This window comes from Chelonia mydas, chromosome 2, assembly GCF_015237465.2.
Source record: "Chelonia mydas isolate rCheMyd1 chromosome 2, rCheMyd1.pri.v2, whole genome shotgun sequence".
In the NCBI taxonomy this organism is placed as follows: domain Eukaryota; kingdom Metazoa; phylum Chordata; order Testudines; family Cheloniidae; genus Chelonia; species Chelonia mydas.
This window is the reverse complement of record NC_057850.1, coordinates 115,978,830-116,005,934: the sequence shown is the minus strand read 5'-3', so window position 1 is coordinate 116,005,934 and position 27,105 is coordinate 115,978,830. Positions and strand designations below refer to the sequence as shown.

Below are 27,105 nucleotides of genomic sequence, written 5' to 3'. Positions count from 1 at the left end.
CTTCCTCTCTGAACCTCTTGAATAGCAGTGTCTGATTTGGATTGTAGCTTTTTCTATTCAAATTCCAATTTGCCACTAGGAATTTTAAAAAGTTGTAAACTAGATTTTTTTTCCTTTTTGGCATCTATAGAGGCAGATGTAGTGTAAAATTTGTTTCTCTTGTTATGACCAGTTTCTCCACTTCCTCCGACAAAATTTGCTGCTGTCACAAATTCACAAGCATGTGGAAGAAGCTGATAAGAAATAGAGAGCTGCTCATTTACATACAAGTACCTTGATAATCAGTGGTAATGGGAAAGAATATATAGAGAAAATGTGATTGAGGTGTGGCTGTAGTCAGATGTTCACATATATAAGTAGTATGTTTTTAACTCTGCTGATATGCTCGCTTGTAGCTATACTGGCTGTTTAGTTCTCAAAGTAATAACTGTTACTGACTAAAATCGTTACAACTTTTTATCATTTTTCTCCTGTTAGAATTAAAGAACCAATACAGCTATTGGAAAGTAATCTGGACTTTTCCATCACTTGTATTAAAAAGAATTGTTAACTAAGTTTTAGCTCTTGGTAAGGGGAACAGTAGTGGGATTTATACCAGGGCTATCTTTGGACCCTATTTGAAAGCTCCATCTTTCATATAAACCTTTGGCTAGTAGGTGTCTTCCGTATTTGGACCTCCGTTCCCCTCTAGCTGTAGAAATATAAAAGGTACTTTATGTTTTTCCAGCGTCCTCAAAAACCTCTTGTCTGCTAAAATGAGTGGAGGTGGAGAGAGACTTCTGTTATTCTACACTTCTCCCAGCCTTTACTTTTTGGGTTTTCCTCCCCAGTCAATAACTCTAGGATTTGCCTCTGATGCTGTCCCCTGAATTCTCAGTACCAGACATAAAATAGTTCTGTTAATTTCACTCTACCTTCACTTGGCAAAACTAATAGCAACAGCAGAGGCCCTGGAGCAGTCTGTCTTCAAACTCAGGAGGATAACACTACATTGGTTTGGACTCAGTTCCTATTTGTGTTTGTCTAAACTTTTAAAGTGTTGGCTAACACATTTTAAAATCCTAGTTTACGCAGGGCAAGTTGTGTGATCCCTAAGTCAACCACCTACATGACGACATGTTTAAAATAGGATTTGTGTTGTTTACAATAAAGTGTAAGTGTGTTAGCTAACAATTTTTTTAAAACACTTTTTATCCTCATCTAGACAAGGCCTTGGTGGAAGGTTATCTTTGCCAGTCATAAGGCCCAGAAACTTTTTTAAATAGAAGTTTAGATTCTGCAGAATGGGATAATGTAGGTTCCTTGCCTTGCTAGGACAAGTGAGTATGTTGATTTTTAAGGTCTGCGTTTATTTATTGCAGTCTAAAATATACTACTGTCTAGGTCTAATATGCAGTTTAAAAAACAACTACAGAATAGCAGTGCTAGCTTAAGTATGTTTAAATAGCCTGGCTAGAAAATAGTTAGGGTATATATATTGCTTCAGAATGACTTACTGGTGGCAAATATTAGTCTTATTTATTGTTAGGGCATGTATTTATGTAAATTGCAAAATTAATAAATGTAGTAATTAAAGTGTTACATTTGCACAGTTAAAGACAGGAAATGTAAATCTTAACTTACCCAACAAATATATTTTAACTTTCACAATGTGCATAATACAGCTTCCTGGTTAAATGTGTATCTTACTGTATATATAATAAAACATATACAATATAATGATATATGCAGTATGGCAGAGTTACTGTTTCTTTTTTAATCTTTTCTGTTTTCTGACTTAAATTTTAACAACGTAAGCTTAGCGTTGCATTAGTGATTGTTGGGGGATAGGGTTGCAATTAATAAATAATACATAAAAACCATGAATGAACCCATTTCAGCTTCTAAATAGAATAAAATGGGAGAAAAAAACTGTCATCCAGAGTTTTATCAGACTCAGGATGTGCAGAGTATAAAATTGAGTGAGGTTATATAAGAGGCTTGTGGGAAAGCAGTTATAAGAACTATAACTGTATCATAATACAGTGTGTAGTAATGTTCAAAATTTGCCATATTGACACAATTGTAAAAAAATTGAAGCAATATTGACAGGATGGTGGCAGTTATTAGAAGGTTCAAGTTTAGAAGTTTCATGACATGGTCAAGCCAGACATGAGAACAAGTAGCACCACAAATGTAACAAAAGTCAAATTGAGTCTGGCATCACTTCTAATGACTGCTGCAACCGATATTACTATTCTGGGGAAAGATCTTTCTTGAAGAGGACTTCAGTAGAGGCTTAGGACTTGTCTACACAGGGAAATTTACCTGCATAACTATAATGGTTTTGTTGAATTTTATGTTAAATGCAACCCTGTTCCCCCAAATCAATATAATTAATCTGGTATAGTTATGCTCGTAAATTTCCCAGTGTAGGCATGCCTGTAGTTATTTCTAATTCTGTGGGTTGAAGCTTGCCTGATGAGCTTCTCTCTTTAACACTATTAAGGGTATTATATACATTCTTTTTTGTTGTTTGGAGTCCAGAATAATTGCGACTCATTTTGTTCATCCAAAATTCTGTGTTCCTCATTGTGTGAGTAAAGTAAGAAGAAAATTAAGTCTGTGTATAGCTGAGGGTATGAGCAGGACAGGGTCTCCCTTCCTCCACCCCCCCGTAGGGAGCTATTAATTTTTATTTTAATTGATGTGATTGCCAGGAAAATTTTTTGCCTACTTTCAGTCAAGAGTGACTGTTTATTTTAAATAATCATATAGTATTTTGTGCAGTCCAGCTTTAAGTGTCCAAAGATTTCACCCTTTACTTGGGAGACAGATAAGCAGATTCATGTGGCTTGCTGTCAGGAAGGTTTTTCTGATGCTCATTCTAAATTGTCCTTTTCTTAATTTATCCTGGTCCTTATACTGACTTCTGCCATTTGACAGAAAAGCCTTTGCTTCCATAGTATTTACATTCTTTATATGCCAAGCTATGTGCACACTTAGGAAGAAAGATTAACACTGCTAAATAAATCAGTCCATATAGGATAGTGCAAGAGTGGCTTAATCAGGAGCCTTGTACAGTCCTTTGAAACAGAAACATACAGATTATGCATTTTATCGTTTGAAAATAATATACATACTTTTAAAAGGTTTAGCCTTGAATACACATGTGGGTGGAATAGTAAGATAGATACTCTTGGGGGAATTCTGCACCAAAAATTAAAAATTCTGAGCACAATATTTTAAAATTCTGCATATTTTATTTGTCAAAATAACACAATATAATCATGCCAATTTCAATTATTTTTGTAAATTATTTCAGAATACCTGTCAGCAAGTATGTCTGTAACAATACGGACAACAAAAAAAGATTCAGGAAATGTTTTTTGGCAAATAAATCTTTTACTAGGCATATTAATACTGAACTTTGGGTAGTCATTTAAATTACAATACAGAAATGTATTTCCTGCACCCCTCAGAAGCAGTGCAAAGGTTTGGGGAAGTCAGGTTTCATGGAGGGGCCAAGGGAGAGGGAGGTAATTGCTGGGAAGGAGCCTGGGGTGAACCTGGAGAGTTATTTGGGTATAGGTGGGAGAAGTATGGAACAGGTTTTTTTTTGGTGGGGAAGGGATTGTCGGGGAGCCTCATCCATACAGATCCTGGCTGACCCCTAGACTCTCCCATTCAGTCAGGCACATATGTCCCTGACCCGTGTGTCCCTGCACCCCCACTCTCCGTTCAGCCAGATATATCTGCACATGTCCCCATGTGTCTCTGCATCCTCCCTCAGCCAGGCATAGCTGCCCCTGTCTCTGTGTGTCCCTGCCCCCCGCCTCAGCCAGGCATAGTTCCGTCCTCCCTCCCTCCTGTCCTCACATGGCCCGTACTCCCACTCCCATTCAGCCCCTGGTTCAATGTTGTCACCCTACTAGCTCCTGTGCCCCTTCCCTGGTCTGGTCCCTCCCAGCGCTTCTGAACCCCAGTGTGTGTGATTTTCCCCATCCAGCAGCCTTATGTGCCCTGCTCTGTCCGTGCCCCCATATCCCATGCCTCCATACTTGGCTTCACAGACAGGGCTCTTTGAGGAAGGCAGCTTCTGCCCCCTCCCTCTTCATGGCTGGCTGCTCTGGCCCATGAGCCAGCTGCCCTCTCTTCGGCATCACATCAATCCCTGGTGAGCGAAAGGTGTAATTGCAGCTTCCCTTCACCTTCACATCAGAATCAATTATTCTGCAGGGGAGGGAAATAATCTCTGGGGGGACATCAATTCTGCGCTTGTGCAGTGGTGCAGAATTCCCTTAGTAGTAGTAAGAGCTTAATAAAGATAAGATTAAGGTGGTGCATAAAAATACTTTGCAGCACAGATGTGTAATGCTAACATATGGGTGCTACTATAAACATTAAGCTTGAAAACTGACACAATTTGGCATTATAAACATGTATGATATATACCTGCTAATATACTTGCTGGATCTCCCATCATCAGTACCATTTGGACATCAAAATAACCTGTATGGGCGTGAGATTTACTTGCCATTACTACTTGGCTTTATGATACACTCAAGTATGATTCCATAGACAGAAAATAACTTCTCAGTATCCTGAAATTTGAGTGTAATCTAGATTTCTTTATTTTTTGAAAGTTTTTACAAGTATCATGTAAATGAAATTATGTCAAGATGATAAAAGTATAAGAACATAGTAAGTAGAAGTATTTGATAGTTGCTGATGTATGTTTTAATGTACTTTCAGAATTGAAGATGCTGATATTTCTGAGAGAAGTGTCAATGAAGAAAATGGTGAAATATCAGAAGTAGAACAACCTCAGAATAAGCACAGCCGACACAAAAAAAAGAAACACAAACACCGAAGTAAACACAAGAAACACAAACATTCTTCAGAAGAAGACAAGGACAAAAAACATAAACACAGGCACAAACATAAGAAACATAAACGGAAAGAGGTTATTGATGCCTCTGACAAAGAAGATGGACCAGCAAAAAGAACTAAAATTGATTTCTTAGCTCCTCTAGAAGATTTGGAGAAACAAAGAGCATTATTAAAAGCTGAACTTGAGAATGAGTTAATGGAAGGAAAAGTTCAATCTGGGATGGGGTTAATATTACAAGGTTATGAGTCAGGTTCAGAAGAAGAGGGAGAAATCAATGAAAAGGTGCGAAATGGCAATAGGTCTTCAACTAAATCATCAAACACTAAGGGGAAACTAGAGCTTGTGGACAATAAAACAAGTTCAAAAAAAGCAAGTAAGAATGAATCAAAAGAACGGACTAGGCACAGATCTGATAAAAAGAAAAGCAAGATAGGAATTGACGGAGTGAAAGAGAAAGCAACTAGAAGCAAATCAAAAGAGAGGAGAAAATCAAAAAGCCCATCTAAAAGAACTAAATCTCAAGATCAAACAAGGAAATCAAAGTCTCCAACCCTTAAAAGGAGGTCTCAAGAGAAAAATAGAAAGTCTAAGTCTCCTCCGGAGGATAAGAATAAAGCAGATGATAAGAGTAAAGCAAGAGATCGCAGAAGGTCTCCAGTTGTAAATGAAAGCAAAAGTCGAGATCGTGGCAAAAAATCCAAATCTCCAATAGAACTAAGAAGCAAATCCAAAGACAGAAGGTCACGATCAAAAGACAGGAAATCAAGGAGATCGGAGACTGACAAAGAGAAGAAGCAAATTAAATCTCCTTCAAAAGATGCTTCTTCTGGGAAAGAAAACAGGTCTCCTAGTAGAAGACCTGGCCGCAGCCCTAAAGGAAGAAGCTTATCTCCAAAACGTGATAAATTACGAAGAAGCAGATCTCCTCTTCTTAATGACCGCAGATCAAAACAGAGTAAATCACCCTCTCGAACTCAGTCTCCTGGTAGAAGAGCAAAGAGCAGATCAGCAGAAAGGAAACGAAGAGAATCAGAAAGGAGGCGTCTTTCTTCTCCCAGGTAACTTTAAAATATTAAGAAACACCAAAGATGCTCAAGTAAGTGCAAAAATCAGAAGGCTTCAGAATTTTGTACTATCATCTTAAAGTACAGCTTTATCGAAAAATAGCTGAGAAAAATGGCATCATGAGATTGCATATTTATTGTCTTAATTTACAGTTTATGTGTGTGTTCAGTTCACAAATAGATGTATTTTCTAACTTCTAGTCATTCAAGCCTAATCCGAGTTCTGAGACTCATGTGGGTTCTTTTTGTGGCTCATTCATCATCCCTAATAATAAATATTCTGTAGCTCAAATTCTGTTCTCAGTTCTGTCAGTTGGGCACAGAATTTTGCCCTGTATTTAGAAAGTAGTTAACAATCCTGTGGAGTGTGTACAAGCTTAAATAAAATCTAGTTCATCCTTCTGTAGCAGAGTTGGGTCTGTAATGCTAACAAGAACATTTTAGTAGTAAAATCAACGTATATGGCTGAATACACACACCAGACTAAGAAGATGCCATTTTTAGTAATTTATTTAAGAGATTTTCACTTTTAAAGATGATTTTTGCTTGTTTGAGCCATGCTAGCATTTATCTTGCTGCTTTTTTGCATATGTGTTCGATGGTATGGCTGCTTTGCCTTGTGCAGCATCACACTTCTTAACTATACCTAAAATCAGGGGAGATGGACTTAAATCTCTTACTAAGTGCATTCTGAATGTTACGCTTTATTTTTTTATTATAATAGTAGGAGAAACAGTTAAGTATAGTTTTAAATATAAATCCATAGAAAATCTGTTTCCTGGTGGTTTTTGTTTCTCTGAAACAAGATAAAGCTGGGACAGTAGCCATCCTAATAGAAGAAATCTTCTTTTAAAACATATATTTATTTATTTGAAACTAAATCATTTTAAACAAGAACCAAAACTTGAGGAAAAAGATTTTAACGTTTGGTTTATAGATCTGTCTTTTTTTAAGAGTGCTTGCAGCTCACCTGGGAGCTGCAGCTGCTGCAGTATAAAGCAGCACATTTTAAAAACATCAGTAAGTAACTTTTAATTTATACCAACGGGTCCAGCTCAGCAGACAGCTGGCCCAGGATTGACGATGTAAAAAAATTGGTTTAAAAGCTATGTTTTGCAGGCATCCTGTGCTGAGGCTAGGACCTAGTCTAATAAATCTAGGTGTCTAAAATTTTAAAGCCCCTCTAGCTGCTTGAATGGAGAGAGATTTTTTTTTTCTCACTGAGCACCCTACTTGCAAGCCTACAGACTAGTGGGGAGATGTCTGTACTGCTCTGTGCCTCTCCCTGCTCTCCTGGCTGTAGAAATGGAATGGGGATCTCTGTTGCATTGTCTTCCCATTGCTTCTTGGCTGCAGCGATGGGATTGACTCCACTGCTCAGTGCCTCCAGAAGCTTCTGGATTTTTTCAGAATCCTCCTCCCTCATAAATGTTTTGCTGCTCATAGTGTTCCCAAGCAGTCGCAGAATGAAACCGAAGAGTCTGTGCACTCTGGATTTGCACCAGTGAGGGTGCGCTGATGACTGGTCACTGACGGTGGTAACCAGGTAAATCCCCATTGTGGACAAGACCTTATTAATCTCACTCTGCCTTTGCTTGTGATAACTCTGGAGCTCCCAGCTTGATGATTCAGGAAGACAACAGTGCATCATTAACAGCTCCTCCACTCAGTGCTTTGCCATTTGCCTTTGCCCTTTGCTTCTTCAGCCAGTTTTCAGTTCATTTGATTGCTCATACTGAAATTAGTTTTGTAAGTAAATATTTGAACTAAGCTTTAGTATTTTTACAATATATACCAACAATTCTACATGAATGGCAAGTGAATAGGTATGCAGTGTTTGCATGACAGATGCAATATAATGAAGGTATGAGATCTCTATCGAAACTGTGAATAGTTTTCTAATGAGATTGTGACAGACGATTCAAATGTAATTTTAAACAACTCTATATTTAAAGTAAAAAAACTAATACATTTCAATATTATTTTTAACTATTGTAACGTTAGGATTATAGCTTTCTTTGTTGTTATGGTACCTTATGCTATGATTCAGTTACACCAGAGTAAACCGATTTGGGCTGGATTAATAATTGAAAGGGAGACCTCCAAGAAACAATGGTTAAAAATAATTTTAAAATAATATTGAAATATATTAGTTTTTTACTTTAAATATAGAGTTGTTTAAAATTACATTTGAATCATCTGTCACAATCTCATTAGAAAAATACTCACAGTTTAAATAACTCTCATGCCTTCATTATGTTGCATCTGTCATGCAAACACTGCATAACTATTCACTTGCCATTCATGTAGAATTGTTGGTATATATTGTAAAAATACTAAAACTTATTTGAAATATTTACTTACAAAACTGTGGCCCTTACCAACAGTACGGAATTGGTTCAGTAATGTCACAAGTGCAAAGATGCCTTCAACAGAATCACCAACACTCCTGCTATAATAGTGTCCACATAATGTTAATTAAATCACGGCTGGCCACATCTGTTTTCTAAATTAAAATGGACTCTACAGTGATTACAGCTAAGTAGTTTAAGCCCAAATTTGAGATATTATTTGTAAAGTGGTGGAGAAGATCCTCTGGATTCAATTTTTATTTTATGTATATATTAATTTCAGCACTGTTGCACATTAACTTAAAATAGACCAATATTTACACAATACTTAAACAAAAACTTTCTTTTACTTCTTCTAGCTCTGTGATGGTAATTAACAAAGTTTACTGCGAGAGTTGTGCTGAATTAGGTCTGTGTTTGGGCAGATATTTCCAGGGATGGGAGACATGCAAAGCAGACTGGCAGCGCTGAAGTATACTTACCCCTCTGGTGGAGTCTCACTTGCAGTAAGCTTTTAAAGTGAGCTTTAAGAGGGAATTGTGATTTTTGTTTTCAGTTTGTCCCTGATACTAGTGTCTTTCTCTTCTTAATTTCAAGAACCCGACCTAGAGATGATATTCTCTCTAGGCGTGAGAGATCAAAAGAAGCCAGCCCACTCAGATGGTCACCATCCAGAAGAAGATCTAGGTCTCCCATCCGAAGGAGATCTCGTTCACCACTCCGACGTAGCCGGTCTCCAAGAAGGAGAAGCAGGTCTCCTCGGAGGAGGTAAAAACGTCTTGCAGTGGAACTTTTCTTTTCAGTATTGTCTAAATAGAGGCCCATTATTCAAATTGGATAGAATAAAAATTAAATATTTTATTAGCTCATTCGTAACAGCTCTAGCATACATATATCCTCCCTTCCCCAGAAAGTTATACATTATCACATTCTTTCACTCATCTTAGCCGCCTTCAGAATATTAACGTTAGTTTAATTGTTAAAGCTTACTATTTTAAAGGGTTGTTTGGTGTGCCTATTTATATATTTCAGTATCAACTAAATATTATTTGGACATAAATCAACACTGTATTTTTCTTCTGTTCAACAGGGATAGAGGTCGGAGGAGTAGATCTCGGCTTAGGAGGAGGTCTAGGTCACGGGGTGGTCGTAGACGTAGGAGTAGAAGCAAAGTTAAGGAAGATAAATTTAAAGGAAGTCTTTCTGAAGGCATGAAAGCTGAGCAGGAATCCTCATCAGATGAGAAGTAAGAATGAATTTCTAATATTTCATTTCCTAACAAGTAAAGATTTGGTTCCATTAATGGGGAGAATTAATTATTGAAAGCTTTGTATTGTGTCCATTTAAGCAAAACCAGTGTAATGACCTATTCTTTCATGTTAGCCAAGGGCCCTGACTCTTGCATTGTTTCAGTACTAATCTGTGTGGTAAACCGGTTTTGTGGTGATCAAAATCTTTTTGCATAATTATAGAGAATTTAAAAACTAGCTGGGAGTATTGGCTCATGGGCAGGAGAGTGCTGTGTTCCCAATCCTGAGTTGCTGTGTTTCTTGGGCAAATCGCTTAGGCTATGTCTCAGTAGAGACCTAACAGCAGCACAGCTCCCATGTAGCCGCTCTATGATGGGGGAGAGCTCTCCCGTTTGGCATAATTAAACCACCCCCAACAAGTGGCATTAGCTATGTCAGAGGGAGAGCATCTCCCGTCAATATAGTGCTGTCCATGCTGGCGCTTTTGTTGGTGAAACTTATGTCAGTCAGAGTGTGTTTTTTCACACACCTGACCGACAAAAGTGCTAGTGTAGACATGGCGTTAGTCTTGCTGTACCTCAGTTTATTCATTTTGGGGGCGGGGAGGAATTTAGAATAGTACACCACAGATGTAAGGCTCAATAAAACATCATAAATTGTTTTGAGACCCTCTTAAAAAGATATATTTATATTTAACATTCACATTTTTAAGGAGAAGTGGAGCTGAGAAGAAAATCAATAAGTATATGATTATTCAGCTACTAATTTTTTTCATGGATTTGCTGGACTTCTGTTTCAATTTAAAATATAAAACACTGGAAGTATTAACACCATTGTACAAGGTACTGGGTAGACCTCATCTGGAATACTGTGTATAGTTCTGGTCACCCGCGTTCAGGATAGTTAATTCCAAAGCAGACTGCAAAGAGAGCACACAGTACTGGGTGACTGGGCAACAAAATGGCAGTGAAATTGAGTATTGATAAATGCAAAGTACTACACATTGGAAAATGTAATGCCAACTATATCTGCAAAATGATGGGGTCTACATTCTCCGTTACCACTCAAGAAAGAGATCTTGGAGTCATTATGGATAGTTCTCTGAAAACATCTGCTCGGTGTGCAGAAGTCATGTTAGGAGCCATTAGGAAAGCGATAGATAATAAGACAGAAGATATCATAATACCACTCTGTATATCATGATATGCCCATTATATACATCCATGATATGCTGTGTGCAGTTCCGGTCGCCCCATTTCTAAAAAGATATATTAGAATGGGAAAAGGTACAGAGAAGGGCAACAAAAATGATTAAGGGTATGGAACAGCTTCCATATGAGGAAAGATTAATAAGACTGGGACTGTTCAGCCTGGAAACGAGATGAGTTTTGGGGGGATAGGAAAGAGGTCTATACGATCATGAATGGACAAAGTGGATAAGGAAGTATTATTTATCCCTTCACATAACACAAGAACCAGGGGTCTCCCAATGAAATTAATAGGCAGCAGGTTTAAAACAAAAGGAAGTACTTCTTCACACAACACACGGTTGCCAGGATATGTTGTGAAGGCCAAAACAATAACAAGGTTCAAAATATAATTAGATCACTTCATGGAAGATAGATCCATCAGTGGCTGTTAGCCACAATGGTCAGGGATGCAAACCCATGCTCTGGGTGTCCCTACCTTCTGACTGTGAAAAGCTCGGAGACAATGATGGGACGTATCACTCAATGACTCCCTGTTCTGTTCTTTCCCTCTGAAGTATGTGGCATTGGCCACTGTCAGAAGACAGGATGATGGGCTAGATGAATGGTTGGTCTGACTCATTATGGCTGATCTTATGTTGTTAAGAAAGATGAATTCAAACTGGAACAGGTGCAGAGAAGGGCTAGTAGGGTGGTCTGGGCAATGGAGAACTAATTTTACAAGAGGAGACTAAAAGAGCTTGGTTGGTTTAGCCTAGAAAATGAAGACTTAGCAGGGATATGATTGCTCTATGTAAATATATTGGGGGTAAATGTCACAGAAGAAGAAAAGCTATTTATGTTAAATGGCCCCACTGGACTCATGCTCTGGGAGTCTGCCAAAAGAATCTCATGGGCCAACTTTTTGTCTTCTGGACAGTCAAGTTTTCCCATACTTCACCATGAATAAAGGGCTAGAGCAGCCACATTTTGGGAGGGTGCTAGGAAGTCTGGAATATGTGTGATTGGACTTTGGGCCCCAATAATGTAGTGTAGATGTTGGAGCTCCAGGTTGGGGTACAGGGTTCAGCAATTCCTAACCTGGGGTTACATATGAGTGTTAGATGCTCAAGCCCTAGATTAACAAACCCAGGGTCTGCTAACTTGAGTTCTGCTAACCCTGGTCTTATATTGCAATGTACACATATTCCAAGAAGCCCCAAAGCCATATTGGCACGTACAGGATACAGAAGCATCCTTGTGTCTGCTTCCTCATACAAGTCTTGAGCTTTTTTCAACACCTCTACTGGTGATGGACTTTGCTACTTCACCTTTGGAAAAGCCCCCAACAGGGACTATTTGTGTTGGGTGTGTTCCCACACTCTCATGAGCATTTTGAACAATAGTCATAGAGGAATTTTACAGGTGACTGGCTGTTGGATCCGGTATTTAGAAACTTTTTCCATGGAGGTACAGGATGCCCACCAATCACCTGGTATTTCTCGGCATCCAACCTTAGGTCCTGTCTGGCACTGTCTTTCTGTAGTTTTCACAGTGTTATTGTCATAGAATTAGCTTTGTCAAATCTTTTTAGGACCTGCCTCAAGTACTCAGCATCCAGTTGATCAAATGTGCGGAATTTGTCTCCAGCCATTGTTTCTTTCACAGCCAGGGCATCTCTGATGTACACTGTGGTTTCTTTGTTGGATGCTGTTAGCTGATGGATTCGTTCAGGTTGAGCTTCCAGCTGTTACCCTAATTCAGCTTTGTCTGTTCTTATGTTTCCATCAGCATGGAAGAGGGACATAGGCACAGGTTCTTATTGGGTGAAGAACAGTTGGTGCTGAAATATCATCTGTGCATCTTGCTAAGGAGAGCGCTTTTCAGAAGACAGTTTCTGGACTGATCGCTGCTGTTATCTTCCCTCCATTGCCAGATTTAAACTTCACTTGCTTGTCCATGTTGGCAAATGTTTTGATGCCAGATTTCTTGACAAGGTTGAAAAAGCTGCATGTCCCATCAGAATCACAGATCTCTCCATTTGTTCTTCACCACCCTTTGCTATTCTCAGTACAGTCTGTTGTACATCTCATGTTTCATGCAGTCCAGTAGATATGTTGATAAGTGCCTCTGGATGTGAGTCAGGGTCAAATAGGTTTGTCATATTGTTGATGACATAGTTGGTAAGAGCTGTAATGTGATCTTGCCTCTGCAATGAATAGGGACGGACTTGTTTGTGGACTTTGTCTTCACTACTTCTTGTTAGGCCACTTATTTCTCTCATAGCTTTTGCATATTCATAGTATGAAACTGTATATTGTCATCTATAACACTAATCTGACCTGTGCAGAAGTGTCACTGAATTAAAAAACTAGTTTCTGGAATATTTCAAAGGCTAGTACTGCATGCATAGGCACTACAAATTAAAACATTCTACCAGGCAGACTAGATGTTCATCATATGTAAAAAAGCTTCCAAAGGAGAAGAATTACATTAGGAATTTGCATACATTTATATCTACTCACGATGCTGTACAAATTAGGGACATGAAATCTACTGCTACGGGTGCACAACCTTCATCGTTTCTGAAAAAAATAATGCTTCCACAGGCAAAACCAATAAAAATCTTTTAATACATTGTCGTTTGGTAACTATGATTAACAGGAATGCCATTAAGATATTATAATTAACGTAAACAATAAAAATTGTAGTCCTAGTCATGTTGTGGTGTTTCCGGAATTGAGCAAAAAATGACTTTCATTTTGGGTACCATTGTTTCACCTCACCTACAGGTTTACGGCACCACTTGGCAGCTCCACATTGTACCTCATCTAAGCGTGCATACAATAAGCTTTCAAATGATATATGATGTGGGTATATGTAAGGAGGGTACATTAAACTCCAAAAATAAGGGTGTTTTTGGAGAATTGCCGCACACCGAAGAGCATATGTTTTCTCATAAGGGAGCTTCAGAAAACTAATTTTGGGATTTCCTTTGCTTTGCCTCAAACAGTTGAACCTGTAGTAAGACTAAAGAGAAGTGAAGTTTATAGTTATTCCTATGCTTCAAAAGAATCTATGTTCTTGTTTCCAAGTATTTTGAGGCAAAGAGTTGTGTAATTACTCTTAATTTCAGATTGTAAACTCTCTGGGGCAGGGACTACATCTTTACTCAGTTCTGTAAAAACCCGTATATTTTTATGGTGCTATACAAATATTAATAATTAATAATTCACAGCCTTGAAGATTTTGATGTAGAAGAAGAAGATGAAGAAGCACTGATAGAGCAGAGAAGATTACAGAGACAAGCAATTGTTCAGGTAGGCGACTGTATTAAAACCCTCAGATTACTGAAGTTGTCTAAACATGTACAGTAAAAACCTTTTTTGTCTTACTATTTCTTTTAAAATAAGATTGGAGACAGTGACATTTTTCAAGTGGACACTTACATTAATAAAGCTAAGGCTGTCACAATCTGTCACTTATTTTTCAATGTGGTTGTAAAAATATTGTCTGGGTTGAAACTTACATTTTTGGTGCACAACCTTTTTTTAAAAACTAAAACAACCTACTCCAAATGAGTCATTTTTGTGAGAGTTGGCTTTTTTTAGATTTTGTGTAACTTAAATGACTATAAAATTATATAGTAATTGCATCAAAGAATAAATCATACATTTATTGTCTTCACTGGTATATTGCTGATACCACAATGACAGTAGAGTGGAGGTTAAGGCTCAGAAATATTGATTGTAATCTGATTAGTCAGTTTCATTTGAAATGAAAGGTTTGTCTTCTATGTCAACATCCAGAAAGCTGAGCAGAATTGGTGTGATTTTTGCCTGTTGTGAAACTGTTAGGTACCATGTATGCGGTTATCTGATATTCTTAGCATACTGTTGTTTATATTTTAAACCCTTAAAATAAGCGTTGATAACAACAGGTGCTTAATAATTAATAATGTTACCATTCTGTGTGGTTACACATAAAGATGTACTGGTGCTACCTTGAGAAATGTTACTGGCAAAATCCCCCAAATCACACAAAACGGAGTAAAAATACCTCCACCATACTCAAAGGATCACTCAACTCAGACTCTCATGGCCCACCAAGGGAAGCAAATTTCAAAGGTCGGTGCCCTTAACTGAAGGAGCCCTGCTGCTAATCCAGCACAGTATAACCTCAGGATCTGACACTAAGATCCTCCTAAATTGTTTTTAACTTCTGGGACAGGTCATAGAATAAAAGGACATCCGTCAAATAATTGGGCTCCATATCATTCAGGGCAGCAAAAATAATTTACAAAATTTTATCTTTGTGATACATTTTTATACAAGCATTGAATAACTTAAGATGAATACAGGGAACTAACTGAGATCCTCCAGTTCAGATACTTTAAAATTGAAAATAACACTTGAGATTTCTGTACTTTCAAACTAATATAGAATAGTAAATGTTTTAGGTTGCAAGACTCAAAGCTCTTGTTTTCTCCTTGAAGCATGAGTTCACTTCTTATACACCAGAATATTAGTAATGGACTTCTCAATGCTGACGTTTCGCTACACATGATCAAGTGCTATCCTTCTTGCCTTGCTTTCTTCATCAGTAAATCAGTTTTTACAAAGGTTTTATCAATAAATCTAAATGTCTAAAAAGGTATTTTTGAAGTATTATAAATCAAACTTGAAGATTTGGACAATTATGTCTTATTTCAGGATATATTTTGACAACACATGTTTCTTTCTGTATCCCACAACTAGCATGCTTCGCAATTTGATTAGTGTTTCAGATAATGTATAAAGAAAAGATACAGATTAAGTTCTAGAATGAGCTAGTTAGAGTCAGGAAAAAGTATGCCCCAAAATACACAATAGAATTAGATTGGGACAAGTCATGATGCTGAGAATAACTTGATAAAGTTTCTTTGCAGAAATACAAGTACCTCACTGAAGACAGTAACATGTCTGTGCCATCTGAACCAAGCAGTCCTCAGAGCAGCACACGTAGTCGTTCAAATTCACCAGATGACATTCTGGAACGTGTAGCTGCTGATGTTAAAGAGTATGAACGGGAAAATGTTGATACATTTGAGGCCTCTGTAAAAGCCAAACACAATCTCATGACAGTTGAACAGAATAACGGTAAGAATCTGAAATTTCATTATGCAATTTGAAATGAAATACCTAATCTGTTTTGCAGGCATATTTTATTCAGATTTCTTAATATCATAATTTCAGACTTGTGAAGGAAGTTAATTCTTAGACAGTGTTGAAAATGTCCCCCCAGAAAGTTATAGAACTGAACTGTTAAAATAAAACACTTTCTGAGGAATAGTGGTGTGAATGTGAGAGTTTGTTTTCAGTGTTCCTAATTACCAGTTTAAGCAGTCAGTGCTGCAAATTAGGACGAATAGACATTAATGTCTTCCTTTATATTTAAGAAGGAACCGTCAATTTATTTTAGTTTAATATATTTTTAAATCTCCAAGATATGTGACATTTTCTTGGAAGATCGCAAATTGTTTTTCTGCTGATTTTATTTTTTCCTTTTCTGTTTGGCAAACCTTGACTTATTTTCATCTTAGTCATTGTCATTGAGGACTGTGCACAGATCTGTGAATGTTTTAATTGCCACAAAGCCAGAAGAAACTTGTACCAGGATTGTGCTTTGCTACACAAAAAATGGCTTTTATGGGTGGAAGTATTAGTTTTGTTCCCCAAAAAAATGTGTAGCAAAGTAATGTTGGCTTTAAAATAACATCATAAAGGCCCTACTGGGTAAGACCAAAGGTCCATCTACCCCAGTAGACTATCTTCCAACAGCAGCCAGTGCCAGGTGCCCCAGGGGGAATTAACGAAACAGGTAATCATCAAGTGATCCATCCCCTGTTGCTCATTTCCAGCTTCTGGCAAACAGAGGCTAGGGACACCATTCCTGCCCATCCTGGCTAATAGCCATTGATGGACCTAGCCTCCATGAATTTATCTAGTTCTTTTTTAAACCCTGTTATGGTCTTGGCCTTCACAACATCATCTGGCAAGGAGTTCCACAAGTTGACTGTGCGTTGTGTGAAGAAATATATTTTATAAATATAGGACCAAAGCTTGCCATGGCTGCTTCAGCAAGAGAAACAACGAACACCTGTCTTGTGCATCCTGTGCTATTGAAAGTGTGTTACTCCTGGGGGAATTCTGCGTCACTGTGCACATGCAGAATTCATGTCCTCTGCAGATTTCTTTGCTTCACCACAGCAAAATTACTTTTGATGGGGAAGCAAAGGGAAGCTGCAAGAGCAGTCACATGCCCCCACCAGCAGCACGGGCGTGTCATTTTGGGCGCCCAGAGCAGCTGGTGGAGAGGTAAATCACTGCGGGGGGGGGGGGGGCAGGGCTTGGCTGGTGACTCCTACCCTGCACACCAGGCTCAGCTGCTAGTCCCGGCTGGGCACATGGGAGGATGGGACTTCCTCTTCCCCTGCATGGAGTGGCTGGGCGAGAGCCAGGTCAGACCCATCCCCAGGAAGCTCCACACCATGCCGATGCCCCACCCTCTCCCCCTTGCTTCCTGCCCCCATCACTCATCGGCCCTGGGGGTGGGGTCACTGTATAGGGAGCTGCTCCCGCGTCTGCCCAACCCTATGCATCCAGAGCCCCCCTGCATCCAGACCCCACCACTGAGCTTCATCCCCTGCATCCGGAGCCCCCCTGCGCTCAGACCCCCACCACCGAGCCTCAACCTCCTTGCTTCCAGACCCCCACCTCTGGACACAGACCATCCCCTGCTGAGCCTCCTGCACTCAAACCCCCACCCCAGTGAACCCTGCTGTCCAGTACCTGGACCCTCCCTGCTGAGCCCCAACCATCTTCACCTGGACCCGCTGCTGAGTCCCATTCCCTCTGCACCTGGAACCCCCCAACGAGGGGGGTGCATTCAGATCCACCCTGCACCCAGACCCTCCATCGAGCTACCTGCACCCAGATTGCCCCACACAGAACCCTCTCATCCCACACCTGGATCCTCCCACACTAAGCCCCTCCACACTTGTATCCTGTCAGGCTTAGTCTGCCTGCTCCACAGCGGGATTGGGGGCCAGGGTTGGGCGTGCATGCGTGCAGGACTCTGTCCCTCTTGCTTGCTACCTTGGTGTGCCTGGCACAGAGGGGCATGGCCTCGGGGTGTTTGTGGGGCAGGCCCAGCCCTTGCGCAGTGTCAGGATCAGGTCCAGCCTCACCATTGAGTTTATGTCCTGGGGCGGGGGAGGGATGCATGGTGATCTGCCATCTCCCTGCAGCCAGTGGCCTGTGCACCCCACAGCCATGCTGGAGCCTCCACATTTATTTATTGGCAAATAAAATATGTGGAAGTTTGCAGAATTTTAATTTTTTTGGCACAGAATTCCCTCAGGAGTAGTGTGTTAACTAGGGCTGCGGAGCACACTTTGTTCTTTTGAGCAAGATCGGAGTGCAATTCAGCCTGCTGTTGCATGCAGCAATTGTACTAGCTGGTTTAGAGGCTAGGTGCACCATCTGGCTCACAGACTGCACACCTCTTAGGGATGCATCTCATTGAGGTTGGTAGTCTAGCCTAGCGCTCCACTGAATATTCTGAAAAGTTCTTGTCCTATTGTTAGTGTGTTTAGGGAGTCCCCGTCCCCCCCCCCAACAAACTGGCTTCCTCTTCTTTTATATCAGTATAACAGAGGGACTAGATGGCAGAATTTAGCTCAGTCATTTCTAGCACGTAGCATTTTAAATAGTGTTTCCTTGCTGGTTTTATAACCCTTGATTAACAAAATATTTTTTCTAGAGCTGTGTGCAATTCTGTCAAATATTGCTGATTGTGGTAGGATTATCTAGAAAGAATAATCTTGTTTCAACTCTGAAAAATACACCAAATCATCAGTTTGCTAAATTGAAAAGCTAATATAAAAATAATAGTATTTAGAAAGCACCCTGCCAAGACACACTTTTGTGTGCTACACAAACAATTAAAATACTAAATAATTAAAATACAAAATACGCAATATAAAAATTAAAGAAAATACAGTTAGAGAAAGTCAAAGTAGTAGTACTTAAAATTAAAAAGCGTTAAATAATTTTGTTCTAGGATTTTAAGGGTGGGTATTACAATAAATAGAAACATAAAATGAAAGCCAATTTTAAAAGATTGTCCTGCTGCTTGTCAGAGCCAAGTTTTATCTGTGTTGTGACCTCCTGTGGAGGCAGTATGATCTGCCATCAGGGGACTAGCAACTGGTCAGAGTTCAAATGTGGGATGCAATATGTGCGTGGGGCAGGCAGGGAGGGGGGAAAGGGAGACTAAATGAGAAGTGGCACAAAAATTATATGTGAAGAAAACTTAATATTTTGGATTCATCATTTTGCATAAACAGCTTTTGTATAATCTCAGTTTAATTCTCCTTTATTTCTGATGTAAATGTTGTTCACAAGTAGAAGTGTAAGGGAACACCAAATTCTGTGGAATGTAGGTAAGTTTGGGACTAAAATGAAAGACATTTTGAGAAGTATGGTGAAGTGCCCTCTATCTCTTAACGGCACTCTCTGCTTGATTAAGGGACCTACATTGGTTTCAATTGATTCCAGTCCAGTCATCTATCATAAGGAGGCTGGTGGCTGTCGTATGGGGCCTTGAAAGTGCAGGATTTTGGGGTGTAATGCTGGGGGAAGTGGGTTCCTCAATACTCTGGCAGGGATGCATGTAACTTACTCCAAAATATTAAAATTATTATACTTTAATATGTTATGAAATAATTCCAGTTTTGTCTTCATTAACATGTACCCTTAATGTACTTTTCTTTTACGTTATCAACCCTATAAAATGTCTTTGGGACATTAAAGATGATTAAATGGTGAGAAAGGGATAATCTTGCCTGCATTTTAAAATGTTTCTTTTAAATAGAACAATTAAAAATACCATCAGCTATTTTATCTATCCAGTCAAGAAGATTTTTTTCTGGCTGTGAGAGAGAAACTTCCAGGGAAAGAGTTTTGGGGGTTTAAAATTTTTAATAGAGTACCTCATATTATTGGCAAAAAAAATAATTCTAAGTTATGTACTCAGTCTACAGGTTATGCATAGGAATGTGTAGAATACAGAATTTTTCCCTGTTATGTGAATTGTTGGAAAGCCATTTCAGTTAAGTCTTCAATTGAGATATTTGCTTTTTTTTTTTAAAGCAAATGAAAGATTTTAAGCTCTGTGTTGCATTTTTAAACAGGTTAATTATGTAAAAGAATATACCATAAACCAACATAATCTAGGAGAAATGGTAAAAGAAGTGCCTGGTTGTAGTCTTATATAACTAGTAAATAAGTTTAATGCTGTATAATGTAGATTCTTAATATAGAGAAGATAACTTCTAACACACCAGAATACCTCTGTTTGTTGGTAATCTGTGCTTTTAGTTTATTTCTTCCTTTTCAAGTTGAGTAATGTAAATTTCCTTTTAAGGCTCAGCTCAGAAGAAGCTATTAGCTCCTGACATGTTCACAGAATCGGATGATATGTTTGCTGCATACTTTGATGTAGGTAATTTTAGAAAGATAATTTATGCACGTTATTTGCTCGCTGCTGTGTTATTAAAGGGACACTGTCAAGTCATTTATGCCTGAATTTTGGCTCACTAAAATTTGTAAAATCAGGTGGATAATATCTTCTGAAAACTTTAATAAAAGTCCATTGAGCCAGATCTGGAAATTCTTATAAGTACCGTCCAGGAAAGCTCTCACTGAAATCAATGGGAGTTTTCCCTGGATAAATACTGGGGGATTTTGCCTATTGTTTATGCAGGACCTGCAATGGCTTTTGTGCATTGTCTTTGCAGAGGAAGCACAAAGTAATATAAGAAAAAACAAAAAAGCTACTCCCAGAATTTGTACAAAAATGTCATAAATAGGACTGTAAGTTTGTCATCATAATTGGGAAATGAAATGAAGTGGGCATTATGGTAAGTGTCACCTCAGAAAAAGGGTGACAGGATTGTTAGGCACAGACGGGTTTTGTAGTTACAACATTGCCTTTGGAAAAATGCTGTAGGATTTAGTTAATCTACAATTACTTGGTTCTCCTTATAGGTTCAGGATATTTTTATTTTCTCTCAATCTTCATGACATAGTTTAGGTGGCACTTAACATCCTACCTCCTTTCATGTATGCTGTTGTCTTGGACTACCCTGGTGGTTTAGTGTTTGAAAGGGTTGATGTGTGCCTCTGTAACAGAGCAGGCTCCTCTCATAACCTGAGATCCCACACAGTGTTCGATGCTTTCTTTTTGTTAGCACCACTGTGAGTTTTATTTATATTATCTCCACAAAACCACCAGCATGATCCTGTGTATCAACTCTGTCTACAGTTTTCTCTAGTCCTTAGCCCTTTCTCCAGGGGAAGGGAGAGAAAGATATCTGACCACACTGATCTTATGTCTCTGGACTCTGCTAGCTTCCTCCTCTTTCACTTCTTTTTTCCAGTGCTTTTTAACTGTCCTCTCAGCTAATGGGATAATTAGTGTCTTAGCTCAGGAGCCTTCCCTACTCCTCAAGTCTGATCAAATAATTAAATGTTCCACTCCTCCTTTTGGGAGGTGTGGCAGCTAATTACTGCTTAACTTATCTTCCCAGCACTCTGTCACAGCCTCCCATATAGCAAACATCAGTCTAGTCCTTAGTGTTGTCATTTCTGCAGTATTTTCACTAAATAATTTACAATACATACATGCAATCTAATGGGTTATTTGGGGCTTTGAAAGCATCATGTTTGCATGTCCATTCAGTGACCTGCTTATTTACATGCAAACATCCCAAAATGTGTCAAGGATGGATTTTTCTTTTAAGGAAACAAAACATAAAAATCATGGAATTAATGATTCATACCAAATGTCATTCTTTAATTATAAGTGATGTCACCACAAACAAAGGGATAACAAAAAGCCATTGTAGTGCCATTCCATTAACAACAAAGGAAAACCCTTTAAAATGGAAAAAAGGTAAAATAGTTGGGAAAATATTTTTATTTTCAAGCTTTTACAACCATGATGTAAACAATAGAGATAAAGAATAAAAATAAAATGTAGGAAAGTACTTGATATTGTTCCATTTAAAACAGTTTATAGATGGTTGACAGTTTCTGGAAGGGAAATGCTTATCACTTAATTGAAAGTGCTTTTTTGGTTTTGTATATACACTGGACCCTCGCTAGAACGCGGGGTTCGGGATCCATGCGCAGTACCGCGTTAACGCGGGGACCATGTTATAGCAGGGGCCGCATTACCATGGATCCCAATTTAAATATTTAAATTTGGGATCCATCGGCGTGACTGTGCTATATGCGAATCTGCACTATAGCAACATGCGCTCTAGCGAGGGTCCGCTGTACTTTTTAAATTTGTCATACTGATATTGATGGTTATATATTTCTTGTAGTTGTCTCTTGCTGATTCACAGTATTGATAGGAATATCCATTATGAATGAAGTAAGAAGCAATTTCACAAAAAATTCAAGCATACCACCACCTCAGAATAGCCTTTTCTAATTTTGACAATTATATTTTAGTTTTATTTATAATTGATAATTTACTAATAAATATATTGTAGTATTTTTTGGTAAAAATATTGAACTCTAAATAATATGACACTGTAGTATTTTGCGATTAAAACTTTCCGAGAAGCTGGGGGAGAGACCACAAATCTTGTGTGTTACTAGGAGTGTACATTAATGATTTACTAAATTTTACTTATGGTAGCAATGAAAGCTTTACGTATCTCTATATTTAGTAGTAGTTCTATTGATTTTTCTCTCATAATTCTCATACATTGGTGCTTAAGGGATATTTTGTGTTTGATACTTCCTTTCCTGAAAGGTCAATTTATTATTTGAACTGTAGAAATAGAAGAATATTTGTTAGGAATGAGATGATAGATAACTGAATGGATTTCTAGTTTTCATAAGTAAGTGTTATGAAAAATCGCAGTTATATACAAAAATGTATTTTGAATATAATAAAAAAGCTAATTCTCTGCTTTATTTCAGAGTGCTCGTCTTAGGGCTGCTGGCTTTGGAAAAGACTTCAAAGAAAACCCCAATCTCAGGGATAACTGGACTGATGCAGAAGGCTATTATCGTAAGTATTTTTTGCCAACTTAATTTATATTGTTGCCTAAAATAGGGTTGCTAAATGTAAAAACACCTTATTGAAAAGATCTGCAAAATTATTTTGAAATTGCATACCACAGTGCCATCACTTAAAGTGTGGCTCACCCAAAGCAGCTGCATGTTCCTGCACTATAGTGCTCTGCCAAACTGCTCACAGGTGTGTCACAGAATCTCCTGCACTATACTGCTCTGCCAAACTGCTCACAGGTGTGTCACAGAATCTAACAGTCAAAGTAAAATTAAAACCTATCCAAAGTTATTTACAGCCATGAGACCTCCCTCCAGAAGGAAGGGTTACGTCAGCACGCTTGCCATGATCTGAAACCAAGAAAAACAGCATGAAAAGAACCTTGATGCCCATCGTGCTGTAGTTGTCACCCAGGACTCAGAATGGAAGCGCTTCAGTGAGCACATTTCTTCACTACTCAATGTTAAACTCAGCAGCAGTTAATAAAGACCAACAGAACCTTTCTTGTAATGGGGTGAAATGGGCATGCAACTTCTAACATTGTTTATGAAAAGACTCCTGACCAAAGGAAGCACAGTTTCAGTTCCCCACAATTTCCACAAACCTAGCTACAAAGCTCTGTAGACTTGACACAATAATTAAGTGACTGCACTGTGTATCTTCGTTTTTTTCAGAACTATACAGAAAAGTTTTTTGTCAATTATTCTACATGTGTGTACGTAGCTCAGAATTTATCTTATTGCCCTGTTCATTTTCTTTCCTAGGTGTTAACATAGGTGAAGTTCTAGATAAACGTTACAATGTTTATGGTTACACTGGCCAGGGAGTTTTCAGTAACGTAGTGCGAGCCAGAGATATGGCAAGAGCAAACCAAGAAGTGGCAGTCAAAATAATCAGGAACAATGAACTTATGTAAGTCATATTTTGTAAAATAATGGGATTTACAGCACTAATAATCTAATCATAAAGGTGGGGCTAATAATAATCTTATTAATTATATGTATTGAAAAAAATTTCTAGAAAATCTTTCAGTACTTGGTTTTATTCCCACTTGATGTTTCAAGTGAAATAATCTCAGGTCTATCATAGTCAATAGAAATCAAAATCCGATTGATTACATAATTATACATTTTAATAAATATTTGGTAGCAGAGGAGTAAGACTCTGCCTACGTGGAAAGTAAATTATTTGCAGCTCTTTTGAGAGCTAGAGTCCCTTGTTGGGTAGTGTAAATGTTACAGTAGACAATATTATCCAGCATAGTTGCAATACTGTGAATTTAAAGTTCACTGCTTTTGTAATTTTCTTTCCTTTCTCCATGAAGAGGATTTTCAGTGTAAACCTCCCCTATCTATTTTAACTAGCGGTTTTAAAATCTCTTATTTTGTTATTCCATTAATTAGCTCACAGATTATATTTAAATGTGAATCTGGATGTGAATTTAAATATTAAGTGAACTCTCTGTATCATGTGCAACCCATTCAGCAGAAGATTTGCTAACAAGTATAGTACAGTTTGTTAAATAGATATTGGATTGATTTTTATTTTTTTTTTAAACAGCAACTCTCTCAAAACCCAGTATTGAGTCAAATCTCACAACCCTGGGTGGTAGGGCGAAGTCTTACCTCCATTTTACATATGGGAAAAGGCAAAGACTGGTTTTATATGGACATATGAAACACAAAAAGGTCCAGTCATTTGTCAAAGACAATAGATGTTGAGACTAAAACTCAGATCTTTTGACTTTTAGGGATGTGTTAACCATAAGACTGTTACTACCTTCCTAACTTTTTGAGAGCCAGCCAACGTATTGTTCATGTTGGAAGTGATGTATAGAATTTCAATAAGTTCTGGGCCCAAAATGTATTTCTTTGTTTTTAGGCAAAAAACTGGTCTCAAAGAACTAGAATTTTTGAAGAAGCTCAATGATGCAGATCCTGATGACAAATTTCATTGTCTGCGATTGTTCAGGCATTTTTATCACAAACAGCACCTCTGTCTGGTATTTGAACCACTCAGGTAAAATGAATATGTACTGAATTGTGTATAAAAGTGAAAGTAGATTTAAGTGCATTTTAATCTTTTGTACTCTTAACTTGTACATTTTCTTTACATTTGAACTTTTTACATTCTGCTCTTAATATGTCGGTAAACTTACTTAAGGAAATCAGTTCAAAAACTGCTTCACAAATATACAGAGTACCACCACACTATTTTAATCTACTTAAAATGACAATCTCAGGGTGACATCTGGTCCTGACAATTGGCAATTCTTTTTACCACTATATTTTTCTTTCCTAACGTTCATAGTTCCTTCTTCATCTGGGATGGTTTCAGAGGTTCAGAATGCATTCATATCATTTGCTAAGTATGTCTGAGGACATGTTACCTGTGTGTATACAACTATGTAGGATACATTCAGAGAAAAACAATCAATAGAGTGATTCAACCTTTAATTTTTCCTCTAAAATGGTATAAATGTTCAGGTTTCTTGTGACAGACTAGATTCTGTACTTTGTATTTTATGACAGTGGACTCAAAAATGTGTACTATGCAACTCTTTTGGGGTTACATTTCTACACCAAGACTATCAGAGTACTATGAATCCTAAGCTTTGTATGTGTACAATCAAGTAATTTTCCATGTATCCTAGGGAAAGTACTATTGAGGTTTATGAAGTAATAATTGTATGCTGTGACGGGATCCCTGGGGTATACCCTGGAACTGGGGTACTGCTGTGCCCTCTTAACTCTTTAGCTGTCTCTCAACTCTGGGCTGTCTCTCACACTCCTTTGCTCGTGACAAGCAACAAACCCCTCCAGGCACTGTTATCACTCAGTACAACAGCATGTGGAGCCCCACACCTAGCTAAGTTGCGTGAATGCTCCCTGAGCCCCTCTCAAATCACACAGAGAAAGCCACCAGAAAATCTCCCAATCCCCCAGCCTTGTACCCCAGAACTGTACCATCTTGCCCTGGTCAGAAGCCTAACCAGTATAAGTGCATTACCCAGTCTGCCATTCCCTCAATGTGGAGAGGACACAAACTAGCCTTTGTAAACTCAGCTGAGATTTCCCAAGCACTTTAACCAAAACACACTGTTTTAGGTAAAATATAAAACAGATCTATCTACAGAAAGATAGAATTGAAGTGATTATAAGTGGTGGGCACAAAAGGTCAGAGATAGTTACCAAAGAAAATAAAAGGTAAGTGTGTAGTCTAAATCTTAAACCTTGTTAGACTAGGTACTATTTGGATCAAGCAGTTTTTCTCACCCATTGGATATTGCAGGTAGGCCACAGATCTTAATGCACAGGCTTCCCCTTTAAGCCTGGGACCAATCTCCTCAGTTCAAGTCTTTGTCTTCCCAGCATTCTTGTTGCTTCCAGTGTAGGTTGGGGAGGAGAAGGGTAAAAGCATGATGCCACTCTCCCCTATTTTATATCCTCAGTCATGTGCCTGGAAAACACTGGCCCAGACATGTCCTTGTGGGCTTTGCTGAGTCACCAAGTTGAGCAATCTCCCATTGTGTGATGCTTGCTCAGCCCTCTTACAGCATTGTAAATCCCTTGATTACAACTCCCCTGCTCATTAATGGTCGTGACGATCTTTCAATGCCCGTCCAGGTGTTGGTCACCTCCTTTGTTGTCACTGGAGAACTAGCAGTGGACAACTCGCAAACTTACAACATATTTCAATAACAACCATGCAGCAAAATCTCATAACTTCATACACTCTAATGATATACATATTCTGACAGACAGTGGGTTTCAGTGGATCGTGACCTTTCATGTGATATCTTACATGGCATGCTTTGTTTTAAATATCACAACCATATATGAATGATGAATATGGAAGTTGCAGGATGCTACTTGGAGGTACAGCGTGTCACAAGTAGACTAATAACCTGAGACCAAAGGATGTTGTTTTATGGAGCACCCAAAAGTTATCAGCATGCAGAAATGTTTTTGTCCTCAAATTCTCTGCTGTATTTGGCTGTTAAGTCCCTTTGATCTGCTAGTTTGATAAATATTAGCCAATCTATTTGCCTATGCCAACAACCAACATGGCCACCTCAACTTCTGTATTTCTCCTCCCCAAGTCCCAGTCAATATGTTTTCCTGCCCTATTTTGCCCCTTGAGAAAATTTACAAAAGACCATATAGCTGTTGAGAAACTATCATAGTTTTTACACAAATGAGACCCTCAGTGAATTCTAATGAAGTTGCATAACTGTTAGATAAGCAC

At 38.4% G+C, this 27,105-nt stretch overlaps 1 protein-coding gene and 1 long non-coding RNA gene across 14 annotated transcripts in view; both read left to right on the top strand.

Moving 5' to 3' along the window:
* LOC122464557 overlaps positions 1–27,105 on the top strand; it is a 121,439-nt gene that overhangs the window by 51,412 nt on the left and 42,922 nt on the right. The window lies entirely within an intron of this gene.
* Positions 1–27,105, top strand: part of PRPF4B (pre-mRNA processing factor 4B) — a 49,736-nt gene that overhangs the window by 9,749 nt on the left and 12,882 nt on the right. For all 13 annotated transcript variants that reach the window (XR_006288716.1, XR_006288715.1, XR_006288714.1 and 10 more), the window contains exons 2-10: positions 4,735–5,931; positions 8,886–9,056; positions 9,379–9,534; positions 13,964–14,045; positions 15,653–15,863; positions 20,194–20,267; positions 22,767–22,857; positions 23,622–23,769; positions 24,739–24,876. Coding sequence is in view for 2 of the 13 variants with exons in the window: in XM_027821329.3 (XP_027677130.1) it covers positions 4,735–5,931; positions 8,886–9,056; positions 9,379–9,534; positions 13,964–14,045; positions 15,653–15,863; positions 20,194–20,267; positions 22,767–22,857; positions 23,622–23,769; positions 24,739–24,876 (2,268 nt within the window). In the remaining 11 variants the exon portion in view is untranslated. The remainder of the gene's footprint in view (positions 1–4,734; positions 5,932–8,885; positions 9,057–9,378; positions 9,535–13,963; positions 14,046–15,652; positions 15,864–20,193; positions 20,268–22,766; positions 22,858–23,621; positions 23,770–24,738; positions 24,877–27,105) is intronic.